Source organism: Aquarana catesbeiana, linkage group LG01 (genome assembly GCF_042186555.1).
Source record: "Aquarana catesbeiana isolate 2022-GZ linkage group LG01, ASM4218655v1, whole genome shotgun sequence".
NCBI classification, from domain to species: Eukaryota; Metazoa; Chordata; class Amphibia; order Anura; family Ranidae; genus Aquarana; species Aquarana catesbeiana.
The window spans coordinates 407,371,306-407,387,299 of record NC_133324.1 but is presented as its reverse complement, the minus strand read 5'-3'; the positions used below and the strand labels follow the sequence as shown (position 1 = coordinate 407,387,299).

Here is a 15,994-nt window from a genome sequence, read left to right as displayed (position 1 = left end):
TCAGGAGATTTCCTCTCACTTCCTGTTTGGCTATGGGACAAGAATTTAAAGGGAAATCTCTGCAATGGCACAGAGAGACGAAAAAAAAAAAAATCTGACAGTGGTTATAAACCTCCTTTACTCTATCCGAAATTAAAAAAAAAAAAAAAAAAAAAAAAGAAGTTCTACTTTAACAATGTTGTCCTTGACAAAGTGGAGGAATCCAGAATACATTTTCTTATTCCAAAATGTGACCGAACTTGCATGTACACATACGGCAAACTTTGTCAAATGAGGCTTCGGAGAAATAAGGAGGTGCCTGGTTGAGTTGCCGCAATGAGTTCAGACAAAATGCAAGCTTGCGATCAGTAAAAATCCCCATGGAAACGGCATGCTAAATGAGACATGTATAAAAAGACTAGCAGATGAGAAATGTAACAAACACTAATGCAGCCTAAACTGAGCGTTCCCAGCATTTGTCCCTAAACACCAGGTTTTGTTATTGTTGGACAGCGTATCATCTGAAGGCGCCTAGAACTAGCAGATCAGCAAGGAATATAAAAAAAAAAAAAAAAAGTCAAAATTTTCGAAATAATTTTTTAACAGTTAAAAAAAAAAAAAAAAATCAGTCTGTCCTGGAGCTTTAGAGGCTGCCTTCCGCCATGCCTCTGTTCTGGAAGTGTGCTTGTCCTGTATGCTTTCTCATATTACCATCTAGCGAACGGCTTTTACACTTCAGCACGCTTCTCTAGCTCCAGCCTTCAGTCATTCCGAGGAGGTTTATCTTTTGTTCAGGGACTGTATTCTCATTATATGTATATTTAGCCAAGTGAGGATCGCCCATATTTCACATCTATGCTGCTAAAGGTTTAAATCTGGCTACTGGCCTCCGCACATCAACACGCCTCTGTAGTCGCTGACTTTCCACCATTTTGTGGATCTCAGCACAGTTCTCTAAGCACTGCCTTCAGACGTGCTGAGGACGTCTCTTTTGTTCCAGGACTGTGCTCGCATTTTGTGCATTCTCATTCTATGTATTTACAACTCGCTGTGTAGAACGCTAGCTTCGTTATCCGCCGTTCCCTGGATCTTCAGGATGTCTGTCACATTTTAGGAACACGTTCATCCTGTGTGCATTTTCCTTGTATTTACAGCTAGCTAAACAGATTCTGCCGATCAGTGTGTGCCTCTGTAGTCGCTCACTTCCACCATTTTGTCCATGTCTTATGCTCAGGGAAAGTCATCCATTGTGTGCTTGCAGGTTATGTACAGATCGGGATAACTATCCCTATACAGAATACAGTTAAAGCCCTTATAATTTTAATATATATAATATAATATATATATATATATATATATATATATATATATATATATATATATATATATATATATATATATATACACATACATACACACACACACACACACACACATCCACACACACATATATATATATATATATATATTCAAATGTCACAGTTTGAATTATTTTATGGAAAACTCCTGGCAGATATGAAAACACACTTTTATAATGCTATTTATTCTTTAAAAATTAACAAAGTGTATTTTTATTCTTCAGCTACCTGAATCTGTCTTGATACCTTATCTGCTGTAAAACATCCTTTACACTGGTACTAAGAAACCTGTACTGTGTGTTTAGAGGACATTTCTAAACTTTTTTTTTTTTATTGGTGCCATTAAGCCTAGGTTCACATTTGTGCCAGTGCGGGGCCGATCGCATGCAATCTCATTGCAATGAGAGTCATTGCATGGCTGAACTCACATCGAATTTGGACAAAAGGTGCAGAGACTCCCCCACACTGTAATGGGGTGTGTTCTCACCTATGCTATCTGATTCCTGTGAGAGTTCATAGTCCGCACTACGATCTATGAACCGGTCTGGGGGTGTCATTAACAATGTATTGACACCCGCAGCAGTTTGCAGAAGGCAGTGTGAACTGTCTGTGAGAGAGATGCGATGCGTGAATCGGCACTGTAATCGCGCTCGCACAAGTGTGAACCTAGGCTCAGACTGAGCATTTACCTATATTTAGGTGTGGTCAGTATAGTGGCTTGTGTTTATTACAAAAAAATAAATTAAAAAAATAGAACTCTCTGCATTCAGGATCTGTGTAGATTTGGCTGCTTTCAAACACTGGGGCGTCGGCGGTAAAACTCCGCTATTTTTAGAGGTGCTTTACTGTCATTTTTGCAGAGGTTTTCAGCTGCTAGCGGGGTGCTTTTAACCCCTGCTACCGGTCGAAAATGGGTTAATACGACCCGCAAAGCGCCGCTATGCCGGCGGTGCTGCCCATTCATTTTAATGGGCAGAAGCGGTGTATACACCGCTCCAAAGATGCAGCTTGCAGGAGTTTTTGTTAACGTCCTGCCAGCGCATCACCTCAGTGTGAAAGAACTCGGGCTTTCACACAGTGGGCAGGGGTGCGGTTTTTCAGGTGCTTTATAGGCGCCTGAAAAATATATAAGGCGGCTTACCTGTAGGTAAAAAATATCTCCTAAACCCTGCATGCAGCCGCTGACGTCAGCAGCGCATGAGCTCTGCAGGTCAGGCATATCCTGTCGGAACTTGCCAGATCGAAGGGCATGTGCGAGAGTGACATCATCATGGCTCTGGCCACTCACAGCGTCGGAGCTAGTGATCCCAGAAGAACCGGTGAGGGAATATGTCAGCTCCCTCCGCGGTGACCGGACGTGCTGTGGGAGCTTCATGCTAAGGTATTTCATAATGTGCTAGTATGTGATGCATACTAGCACATTATGCTATTGTCTTGCAGGGTTTTTTTTTCTCAGAGGTTTACTAACTAACCTAACTGCAGCAGAGAAATTTCGGGTCACCAACTTAGCGGTCTGACATGGCTGGTTAAAACTCAGGACTGGCAAGACAAATTTACAAAGCAGCAGGTAAAACAGAGTTCATGTATTTATCGGTCTGCCCGAAGTTCAGCAATAAACATTACATTCCATTTTAAATCACTGAAACCAGATTTTTAGAACGCCACACCTTAATAAAACATAAATATGCAGTATAAAGGAAAATATAGGGTTCAGTAGATCATTTAACAGGCACACAAGAAATTCAGCAAATGAACAGAGCATTGTAAAGTTTACTGAAAGAATAGGAATAACTGTGGTAGCTGATGACTGTTTTTACTCTTCTGCAGCACAGTAAGGCCTTAACATATTTGGCAGATTAATATTCAAAAAGCAGCACATCATATGTGAGCTTCTAGTGCTATGATTGGGCTGTTTAGGAGTTAATTGGTTCCAGGAAGCTTTTCTCATTATGCATGGCGGGTCACGTCACAGAGTTCTACAGAAGACAAGCAAGACGTCTTACTTCCCATTGTTAACAATGAGAGATCTGCCCATACATGGGCACCCTTGTACTGTAACCTCTTGCATACACGGCCTTCCCACCATGTTTTCCACATTGTTCATTAAACAGTTATAGTGACAATTCTGATAAACCATGCCATTTTCAAAAATACAACTATCATAAATAGGCAGTAAAACAGGCATGTCTTTAAATGCATTTCTTTCATTGACAAAAATGCATTGGAGTTTGATTTGCCATGAGATGCCCATCTAGTGTAAGCTTTGAAAGGAAAAAGGCTTAGCATAATATGGGTAAGGCTGAAGGGAGAAGATGTGGCGAGCACAACAAACTGCTGTGGAAAGTTGGTTTTGTGATACATGTGATGCTTAACAAGAGGTACTTATCCGGGTTTTTTTTTTTTCTAGATCAGGATTGAAGTGCTCAGTGCTTGAAGGAATAAGAGCCTCTACCAACAACGTGAAGGACAACTAATCATCCAAGGAAATACTAATAGAACAATACTAACCACAATAGGAATTTATCTTAGGCCAACAATTAAGATGGTCAAATATTAGAAAAATCACTGATGTGAAGGCCTAAGCTTAGTATACCAAACCCTTGAATTCAGAGAAAGCAAGCTTGAACAGATAAAGTATGAGCACAAGAAAAAAAACATACTGGAAAAACAGTCAAAAGCCTCCGCCTCTGCTTTTTACCATAGGGGAATAGACATTAGAACCACCCTGCAATAAAAGATACATTAAGTTCCAGGATTTTAACAGCATGGCCATTTCCAAAGCTGGATTGCATTAGAGGTAGGTTGCACATGTTGAATAATGAAAAATGGGGATCCCTTTGTAAATATATGAGGAATTATGTATATACTATGGTTTAATCTGTTATAGGGAGGTAGGTCTGTGTGGTGGAGGACCTGCTCTCAAGCAGTGGGGAACCCCTAGGACTCCTTTCTTTTGTATACTTGAGAATAGCAGGCACTGATAGATCGCTTTCTTGAATACTATACCAAATAATTCAAGGTAATCAAAATGGGGGGGGGGGGGTGCATTTATACCCCTCAAAGTAATGTGCCATTATTAACAAGGATTAAGTACTGAAGTATTCCTCTCTTTTTAGATCATTCCCTCTGGAAGTTTTCTTTAAGTATTTTACTAACCGTCTCCCTATTTGGTGATTTTTGGATGTTTGGAAGGGAATATTTTGGTTCTATCAAGCTTTATGCCCTTTTTTGTTTTATGTAATATTTTTATAATGTTAAAGTGATTGTAAAGTGTTATTTTTATAGGGGGAAAAAAAACAAGAAACAGGTTATACTTACCTGCTCTGTTGCAATGGATTTGCACAGAGTAGCCTGGATCCTTCTCTTCTTGGGTCCCTCTTCTTTGCTCCTGGCCCCTCCCTCCTGTTCAGTGCTCCCACAGCAAGCAGCTAACTATGGGGGGCACCCGAGCCGAGTCACAGCTCCCTGTGTCCATTCAGACAAGGAGCCCTGACCCGGCCCCACCCCTCTCCCAGATTGGCGGCAGTCAATGGCGCCGCTGCTGTGTCTCAACCAATCAGGAGGGAGAATCTCGGACGGCTGAGACACTTGTGGACATCACTGGACAGAGAAGTACCTCAGGTGTTAGGTGTAAGGCTTTTAAGATAAAAAAAAACTACTGCCTTTTTGGGGTTTCTCTTTTGTAAAAGTACCTTTTGGGTGGCACTTATGTTGTTGCCCCTCCCTGCACCTACCGCTCAGCCTGGGACTATTACTCTATTTAGTATACCAGGATGATGAATTGTTCATTAATTATGATTCTTTTTTGTTTAGATGGCTGTGATTAAGCATACGGATGGCTGCTGAGGAAGTGGATTAAGTCTATGAAATGCGTAGGGCCATAAAGAAATCAATATTTCCCGATATACTACATCATTCTGTCGCAATGTATTCTGTGTTTGTACTGCAAACTGACTTGAAGAAATTTGAGGATATTGGAGATTACAATTTTATGAATGTTGACCCTAAAGAAAGAATTAGTATTTTATTGTAACATGTTGTGCCTCAAAATTCTAATCTTAGAAAGGTTTTTCTTTATTTCCTATTTTGTCAAGAAAAGGAAGCTTGGACAGGTGAAGTATATCCACAAGAACATAAACATACTAGAAAAAAAACAAACAGTCTGAAAGTTATTGAAGGTACCTTTAACCCTTGCTATTAACAGCTAGCCGACCAGCCGCCACAGTTATACTGCGGCAGGGTGGCACAGCTGCGCAAATGCCTGTAGCTGTATGTCGTGCCTTTAAGACGGCATAGCAGGTGCAAGCGATGTTCACCGGGCACCCGCGATAGCTCGCGACAGAGCAAGAACCCGGGATCTGTTTGTGTAAACACACAAATCCCAATTCTCTCAGGGGAGAGGAGACAGATCGTGTGTTCATACTAAGTACAGTGGTGTAGTGGTTAGCACTTTCACCTAGCAGCAAAAAGGGTCGCTGGTTCGAATCCCAATCACGACACCATCTACCTGGAGTTTGCATGTTCTCCCTGTGCCTGTGTGGGTTTCCCCTCACACTCTAAAGACATGCTGGTAGGTTAATCGGATCCTGTCTAAAAATTGGGCCTAGTATAAGTATGAATGTATGTTAGGGACCTTAGATTGTAAGCTCCTTGAGGGTAGGGACTGATGTGACTGTACAATGTATATGTAAAGTGCTGCATGAATTGACGGCGCTATATAAGTACCTGAAATAAATAAAAATAAATAAGTATGAACATCGATCGATTGGTCTCCTCCCCTAGTCAGTCCCATCCCCCTACAGTTAGAACACACTTAGGAAACACAGTTAACCCCTTGATCTTCCCCTAGTGTTAACCCCTTCCCTGCCAGTGACATTTATACTGTAATCAGTGGCTATTTGTAGCTCTGATCGCTGGATAACTGTCAACGGTCCCAAAATAGTGTCAAAAGTGTCCGATCTGTCTGCTGCAATGTCACAGTCCTGATAAAATTTGCAGATTGCTGCCATTACTAGTAAAAAATAAATAAATAAAAATGACATAAATCTATCCCCTATTTTGTAAACTCTCTAACGTTTGCGCAAACCAATCAATACACGCTTAATGCAATCTTTTTTACCAAAAATATGTAGAAGAATATATATCGGCCTAAACTGATGAAGAAATTTGTTTACATTTTTTTGGGGGATATTATAGAAAAAAAGTACAAAATATTGTCAAAATTGACGCTTTTTTTGTTTATAGCGCAAAAAATAAAGGTTGGTGATTAAATATCACCAAAATAAAGCTCTATCTGTGGGGGGGGGAGACACATAAATTTTGTTTGGGTACAACATTGCATGACTGCGCAATTGCCAGTTAAAGCGGCGCATTGTCGTATTGCAAAAAATGGCCTTTTCAGGAACGGGGCAAATCCTTCCGGGGCTGAAGTGGTTAAGACAAGGGAGATCTAGAATAAGGGATATTTCCAGACAGGAAGTACTCTCTAAGGAGCCATGTATGGACAAGAGAGCCCTCTAAATATTACATTCAATTGGAGTAAGAAGAGAAGGATAGCAACCCACAAGCCATAAAAAAAAAAAAAAAAAAAAAAAAAAAGAGAAAGGATAGAGAGAGTGGGGAAATAACACCTACAGTAGAGGCAGAAATGAAAATAAATTGCAACTCCAATAGGCAAACAAAGGAGCAGAATGATGAGGCGAAACACTGTACACCCAAAATCGTTGAGAAATGTGATGGCATCATTACACCCTGCCTGACGAGTATAAAACAGGAGTGTACAAATTATGAGCAGAATCCCCTACCGATTAAAGCGGAGTTCCACACACGTCCGCTTTTCGGAACCTTCCACCCACTCCGGTGTCACATTTGGCACCTGTCAGGGGGGAGGGGGGTGCAGATACCTGTCTAAGACAGGTATTTGCACGCACTTCCGGACATAGACTCCCATGGGAGTCTACGCCTCTTCCCGTCCCCACCGCGCTGTCTGCTGGGACACACACGGGTCCTAGAGACAGCAGGGACCATTTGGATTGCGACTCGCGCATGCGCAGTAGGGAACCAAGAAGTGAAGCCGCACGGCTTCACATCCTGATACCCTTACCGAAGATGGCGGTGGCAGCACCCGAGGGAGAGATCGGCTTTGGGTGAGGACATCGCGGGCGCCCTGGACAGGTAAGCATCCTTATTTTAAAAGTCAGCAGCTGCAGTATTTGTAGCTGCTGACTTTAAAAAAAAAAAAAAAATTCGGCGGACCTCCACTTTAATCAGGGTTAGGAATTTGCTGAGTTGCAAAGCAAAAAAAAAAAAATGAATAAATAAAAATGAATAAGGAGGAACTATGGCTGTGATGAGTTCTGATGGACCCCAAACGGAGAATGGGAGGTTTGCGCTGAGAAGAGTGGCACTCCAATTTTTACAAAACCAAAGCATATTATAAATAATTCCATCAACACAGCTCCAGTTAGAACAATGGGGTCATTAGTTAGCCCATGAAGATCTGCAAACCCTCTTAATGGCCAATTAGTCGCCGTAAACAGCTTAAGCAGACGGCTTACATAGAAGTTTTAATTGCGGTTTTACAATTGAAATTTCTAGAAGTTACATAAACAGTACTTAGATGAAGTCGAACAAAGCACAGTACTGTGCTGATTATCTTAGTAAATTGCCTTGTATCATTTTTACCTATAGGTAAGCCTATAATAAGGCTTAAGCCATGTTGGGAGACATTTGCAGAAAAAATAAATGAATAAAAAGCAGACATTCTGCCCGTGTGTATGTCGGTCTGGCCGGCTTCTGTGTGCTGGAAAACCAGCAGCCGACCGATTCCCCATCAGCGCTCTCAGCCAATGGCAGAGAGCGCTGATCGGAGTGTTCTGGTGGGGGGGGCATCCCCCTGTCAGAACACAACAGCTCAGCGGGGGAGACATGGTTACCCGGCTATACCTACAGTAAATATCTCCTGAAACTTGTACCATTTAAGGAGATATTTACTTTAGATGCAGCTGATGACGTCGTCAGCGCATGGGCACTGAAGGAACGGCATACCCGTGCCGCAAACAGTGACATCATCGCCAGTTCGGCCATTCATATCGCCGAAGCCCACAAAACGCAGAAGGAAGGCCGGACTGGGTGAAGATGGAAGCACATTCAGCGGTGACAGCGGGCAGCTGAAGAGGGCTACGCTTTTAGGCAAATCTGTCATAATATGCTAGCATGTGATGCATACTAAGACATTAGGACTTAAACTGTCCGATGTTTTTTTTTTTTGTTATGCGGTTTACTACCACTTTAAGCAGACTTTAAGCAACTTGTAAAATTGATTGAGCATAATAGTCTTAATTCTTTAAAGCGATATTAAACCAAAAACTAAAAAAATTGAATATACTGCAACTTACCAATCCTTCGATGTGGTGGCTGCATTCGTTGTTTTTTTTTTTTTTTTTTTTTTTTTTTAGGTACCCCCCAGTTTTCACCTGGTGATCTGGCCAGTACCAAACCTCCTGTATTAAGAGTTCCCCCACGCCACATGAAAGATCACAGGGGCTTCTTAAGACAGCAGAATTGTGAGATCATGCTGCAGTTACACAAGGAACTGCAGCAACAGTTTTTTTTTCCTTTTGAGATAAAGGTTTTACATAAATAAATCATTGTAAGCACCCCAGTCAGTGGTAAATGATTTGTCTGAACACTAACTGCTACATTTGCAAGAGAGCCAGGTGAAAATAAAAGCCTAACAAAGGAAACAAATGCAGTCATCACATCTAAGAATTGGTAAGCTGCAATATAATAAAATGTTTGCTTGGGTTTAATATAGCCTGAGGGCTGGTTCACACCAGAATGTGTTGTGAGAAAGGCACATTCAGTGTACGTTTTCCACACTGCATTCATAACACGCTACCTTTGCGATCCGCTGTGGGTACCAATCCATTATTAACAGCACCCAAACACAGATCCAAAGGTAGCAGAGTTTTTGGTGCAGTGTGTTTTCAAAAGCAGTGCATGTAAAGTAAAGTAAAGTCGCTGTAGATCCGAGGGGGACATGCAAGGAAAATGATAAAATCAGCAGAGTTTCCACTCATTTCAGATCTACCCCTTAGATTTAGAGCAACTGCACTTCTAAGTGCACTTTGAGCGCAAAGTGGATTTGCCTTTTGTAAATAACCCCCTATGTCTCGTCTGCATTAAAGTTTCTTACCTGTCTGACTACACTGTGCACAGAGCTGCGCACACACAGCTCTCTGTACAATTTCTGCATCGGAGATTAATGAACACGCGTGGGAGTGATGTTATCCCATCTGAACCAATGAAAATGGACGAAAATTGGTTCCCGGGAAAACAACTGAAGGGGTCAGCTGCCTGCGAGGGAGCTCAAGGTTGGAGGGGAGTATAGTCCCGCCTTAATTTGATAGCATGCTTGCCTATACCACAATTTACAGAAGGTTAACTGGTTACATTAAATACCCTATAAAATGTATTTACCCGATGTAAATAATCTCTATCAAATCGTGATTTCAGGCTACGCAATAATTTATTGGTTATCAGACCGCAACACAAAGTCAACTGAAAAAATTGGATACAATTAGAAATGTGGCCAGGAAAAAAGGATCTGCTGAAAATAATCAAAAAGCTTTGGCACACCTACTTTCCACCCCAGACAGTTTGATTAGTTATGCTATTTCTGTAAAGATCCTCCCCGGGGACCAGCAAGGATGCTACATCTGCAGCTCATGAGCTCTTATTTTAAACTGAAATCATGCATGAATGCCAACAGTCATCTCTGAGGGCCAGTGGCTCTGTCTGAATCAGACTTACCGTACTCTGCAGTAAATTGGACTCGTAATATATATTTTTTGTAAATATGGTTACTTGCTTTCAATTAAAACAAAATATAAAAATCATTAAGCATTATCTCTAAATGCTCAAATATACATTTAAAGAGTTCTTGCCTCTTTGAAGAATGCTACAATATATTAAACACTGTTCTATTTACATCTCAATCGGCGGAGTATCACAGACAATTCTTAAGGTCAGAATTGCTGCAGCAGGTACCGTGAATGATGCATATTTCTATTAAACAGAGTTTACCGACCACAGTGACAATCACTCTTAGTCTGTTGGCACTCGAACTGTGGTCCTGCGAGCTGGTAAACCTGTATGCAGAGCAAGGCTGAGATTGCCGTTATCAAAATAGGCAAGAAATCAGGTGCCACTAGGGCTACTGGTCTACCTAAGGAAAGAACAGTGGAATAATGGAAGTGTTATTGGTTAGCCCTTCCGGGAGGTACAGAACTGGCCTTGTGGCTGAATGTAAGACCCAATTCTAACTTTACAGAGCTGTATAAAACAATGGAGAGGACAGCCCTACAGTAAGGCTTCTAAAGAGAATTTGATGCAGGTGTCAGTCCCTTTTGGAGAACTGAGAAATCCATGGTATTTACAATAGTAAAGTGTGGAGTGAGATCACGTTACAGTGGTATTGCCCTTTGCGCATCTACGTAATGTGTTGCATTGCTAGGCAGGGAACAGCTAGGCCCAAAGTGAGGCAATGCTCAAAAACCCAAGCAACTGGTGCCCATGAGGTTCGCAGGCATCATAGGTGATTGAGTCACTATAGGCAGGCAGTGAAAGCAGACTGTGAAGCGGATGATTCCAAAGTAATGTCCAAGCAGGAACCTAAACAAAATTTTGCTCCTTCCAGGCTGAAAAGACAGAAGTAAGAATGTGAAGCATTTACATTCCAAACTCCACCTAGTGGATGACATCAGCAATCACCACCCACAGCCCTAACCTCACCTTACCAGAGAGAAAATGGCTGTAAAATATCATGAAGCTGTGTCATGGCTCTGAACCTGGAAAGCATTCTGCCGCTAACAGCACACTACAGTGCTAAAAAGCGGTTATGTTGACCCAAAAGATGTTATGCTTTCTGTGTCACTAAAAATAATTTTCTTTAACTTTATGAATAAATGTATGTTGCCCAAGCATTAAACAACATTAAACCTGACCCTTATTCATTTGACTTATAATTTTATTTTAAAAGCAAAATAGCTTATTAGGAAATATGTTCAAAAGCAAAAAAGTTACATAATACAGTGTATATAACAACATATAAAAGCTCAAAAGCAAATATATGCAAAAACCCTAAACAAAGTAACTTGGTGTAGCATCAAGACCTACCTTGTAAATTCCAATTCCTGGATCAATCAGAAAGGCTCGGGCAGAAGTAGAGGGCTGAACTGAAGGAGTGGACACACGCAACTTCTTATTTGTAGAATTTAACTGAACTTTGCTTTCCCCTTCCTTTTTCTTTGATGAATTGCTGGTGCCCTCAGACTGCGAACGGATTAAGAGTTGGACAATGTCATTTAATCCAACGTTGTAGTCAAAGAGTGTATGTCCATCTTCCAGCTGTAAAATAAAATAAAGAACATTAAGTGTGAAGTCTTTTCCGATCCAAAGGGCAGATACAAATTATTCTAGGCAAGTAGTTTGAAGAGTTGAAAAAGACGTTATACACCTTCCTACCTCTACCTTGTGTTTTTCTCCTGTATAAAGGTGCGCATTGATGAAGTTTCATGGTGTCAGCCTAAAGTAGAGTAAATTTTAACATTCCTTTGTCAGCAGCTTCGGTTTATGTTAAAAATATGAGGCATGGCCATGTACAGGTTAATGCATGACACCTGTCTGTAATCTAAGAACTGACACTTCCTGCAAAGAAACTATACAATCCCTGGGTCTATGTTCTGCAGGTGAGAACCACAAAGCAATTAGATCTGAAACAAACACAAGCAGGTGTTCTGCCGAGAAAGTTCCGCTCGGCGGATAAGGACCCCCCTCTACTGCACAGGCGCTGCGCCTGCGCAGTAGGATCCGGCGGAAATAGCCGAAGATAAATAGGGGAAAATCAGCTGTACACGGCGCCTGTAAGAGAGGCCCTCGTGGGCTCGCTCGCAACGCTTCGGGCACGGCCTCGCTTCGCTCAGCTCTTTTAGATTCCCCCTCTAGGTCCACTTGGATGGTGGGGAAGGAACCTGGACCCAGAGCGCAGGCGCCGTGTACAGCCGATTGTAGATTTTGTCGTTCGGCTATCTCCGGCGGCTGCTAGTAGTTGGTACTGCGCAGGCGTACAGGGGGGGAACTTATCTGCCGAGGGAACTTTCTCGGCAAGACACCGGCAAAGAAATGAAGGGAAGAGGTAAGTTCCATCACAAGAGCACGCCCACATTTTACGTTCAATCTTTTTATTAAACAAAATAAAGATACAGCATACCAATTTGCTCAAATAGTGTACAAAGAAATAAGCTAGGAGGTACAAAACAAAAAAAAAAAAAAAAACCCCAGAAACAAAAATGGAAAAATCTTAGGACCAAACGCGCTCAGGAAAAGAACATTAAAAAGTGATACTAAGCACACGCGGTTTAAATTTACATTGCCCCTTCTTTTTCTGTATGTGGATGCTGGCACTAAGTATTTTAACCGCTTGCCGAGCTTATACCGTACATATACAGCAGCAAGGCGGCTCTCCAGGTACATGATTTTGCACTTCCGGGTCTGGGGAGCACAAGCACGCCACCGGCGGCACGCTCCTGCTGTGAATGGACACAGCGAGAGCTAGACCTGCGCGATTCTGGCCAAAATGAGAATTATGATTTTTTTTGCTTAGAATAAAGATCACGATTCTCGCGGCGTAAAATCTTTCACATTATACAAAAGAAAAAAATGGGGCTAACGTTACTGGTTAGTTTTTAGAACTTTTTTTTTTAAAAGTGTAATTTTTTCCAAATAAAAATTGCATTTGAAATACTGCTGCGCAAATACAGTGCGACATAAAATATTGCAACAACCACCATTTTATTCTCTAGGGTGTCTACTAAAAAAAAATATATATATAATGTTTGGGGGTTCTAAGTAATTTTCTAGGGAAAAAAAAATATTTTAACTTGAAACCAACAAATGTCAGAAAAAGGTTTAGTGTTTAAGTGGTCAAACTTTCCTCATTTACACACCAAAGTATATTTCTTTGATCTAAACCAGGGGCAGGAAACCTTTTGAGCACAGTGTGCCGAAAAATGTTTTCAAAGAGTTCAAGAGTGATGATTTTATACCAAAAAACTTTACACTCTCAATCACGAAAAGGATTTTTTATAGTAAATGCTGTAAACTACTTTAGTAGTGAGAAATTAACATCCTGCACCCACGCCTCAGATCAGCCCCAATTCATGCACCTTCACACCTCAGATCACTGTACCCTCACCACTGTAACCCCCTTGTTCATCTGCCTCACCACTGTACCCCCTTTCTCATCTTCCCCACCTATGTAACCCCCCTGCTCCTGTTTTCCCACCGATGTACCTTTTTTCTCTTTTCTCCTCTGCACATCTGTCCCACCTCTGTACCCCCCTGCTCCTCTGCCCCATCACTGTAACCCCCTGCTCATCTGTCCCACCAATGTACCTCCTTTCTCCTCTGCCCCAACACTGACCCCCCCCTGCTTATCTTTGCACCACTGTAAACCCCTTCTCGTCTGTCCCAACGCTGAACCTCCCCCCGCTCAATCTGTCCCACCACTGTACCTCCTGCACATCTGCCCCACCACTGTAACCCCCTGCTCATGGGCCCCACCACTGTAACCCCCTGCTCATGGGCCCCACCACTGTAACCCCCTGCTCATTGGCCCCACCACTGTAACCCCCTGCTCATCGGCCCCACCAATAAACCTCCTTTCATATGTGCCCCACTGCTTTGCCCTCCTGCCTTTCTGCCCCAACACTGAACCCCCTTCTCATCTGGCCTAACACTGTACCCCCTTCTCATATCTTCCACCACTGTACCTCCCTGCACATGTTCCCCACTGCCGTATCCTCCTGCTCTTCTGTTCCACCTCTGAACCCCTCCTGCTCATCTTCCCCACCGCTGTACCCTCTTCTCATCTATGATATGCAGAGTGGTGAAAGGAGGCAGAGATGAGACACATCTACCTGTCTTGGCACACTCATCCTGCTTATCCACCTCTCACATCCAGCCCACGTGTTTGTATGTGATGTCACATAAAAGCATCTGGAATGGATACGCAATGATGAGCTCAGGTCAGGGGCATTTTCTAAAAGCAGTGGGCCTGTGTACAAGATCATAAGTTGGGCCCCCACAGCTGAGAAAAAGTGGTTGGGTGTGATTTTCATTGCGCTGAATACTGGCTGTGGCTTAAAGGGACACAGAGTGCAGAGGTTCAGTAGTAAGAGACGTAAAAGGTTCAGGAATTATTTCAACAAAGTTCCCAGAAGCTCAACAGTAATTCCACAAATTGGTAGTGGCAACCAAGTCATTTTCCTCCAGATGGTGAAGATGGTCTCTTCCCATCACAAAAGCTGACGATCGCAGCTACAGAGTTAGAGAACCAATGTCTCCCATCTTTTACAATGTGTGGGGGCACAGTGCCCCCCCCCAGTGCAGATGTGGTGTGTGGAACTCTGAAATTGGAATGCATTAGTGCTTCACTGACACTTCCCTGCGCTGCTCTGCTGATGGGGAGGGAGTCAAGTGCTGGCAAAAGAGGCTTTGTGTGCCACTTGCGGCACTAGTGTATGGGGTTGCCTACCCTGATCTAAAAGGACAAATCATTACAATGCTTATACTTAGTTCCACTGCTAAAAAATGTTGTGATACTTGGCAGACTGCCCGTTTTTTTTTTTTCTTTTTCCCTTTTTTTTTTTGGACGGCTGTCAGTTTCAGCAGAGCAGAGATAATTCTCTGCATAGAAAGAATCAGGAAATAATTTGTCAAGATCGCAAGGGGGGGAAAAAAATTGCTATAACGATTCTTAATGATCAATCGTGCAGCTCTAGCGAGAGCCAAATCAGCAGGTCCGGAGCACTCACAGATCACCGTTCTGTTAGTAGGAAGACAGAGATCTGTCTTCCCGATGTTAACCCCTGCCCTGACAGCTATAAGTTGCTGATCACCGCCATTACTAGTAAAAATAATAATAAAAGTTCCATAAAAATATCCCATAGTTTGTAGAAGCTATAACTTTTGCACAAACCAATTATTAGGATTTTTTTTTCTTTTTCTTTTTTTTTTTTTTTTTTTTACCAAAAACATGTAGCAGAATACATATCGGCCTAAATTGATGAAGAAACTTACATTTTTTAAGTAAAAACAAAAAAAAAAGGTTTCTTCAAAATTGTCATTTTTTTGTTTATAGCGCAAAAAAAAAAAAAAAAAGAAAAAAAAAAAAAAAGAAAAAAAAAAAAAAACACGCAGGTGATCAAAATACCACCAAAAGAAAGCTCTAATTGTGTGAAAAAAGGACATTATATTTGCGTCGCAAAACAGCACAATTGTCAGTTAAAGTAACCGTGCCGTATCGCAAAAAATGGCCTAGTCATGAAGGGGATAAACCTTCCGGAGTTGAAGTGGCTAACAAAAAAACAACAAAGTACCTTTTTCCTAATGGATATACAGCTGTCACATGACCCAGATCTTTTCCAGCCTGTCTGCAGGGAAACAAGCAGGAGGAGTTCCAGTCCCATGCTGCTGGTCACATATAAAAAATAAATAAATAAAACTGCCTTGGGAATACTGAGTAAAAATAAATAATAACAAACGGTTTTAACTTGTCATCAGGGTGGATTTGATTTAAAAAGGCTCGATTTAAA

General features: G+C 41.8%; 1 protein-coding gene across 1 annotated transcript in view; it reads right to left on the bottom strand.

The window, feature by feature from the left end:
- The window catches only part of UHRF2 (ubiquitin like with PHD and ring finger domains 2), a 152,890-nt gene that overhangs the window by 87,662 nt on the left and 49,234 nt on the right, over positions 1-15,994 (bottom strand). The window contains exon 2 of the mRNA XM_073635195.1: positions 11,517-11,747. Coding sequence (XP_073491296.1) covers positions 11,517-11,747 — 231 coding nt within the window. The remainder of the gene's footprint in view (positions 1-11,516; positions 11,748-15,994) is intronic.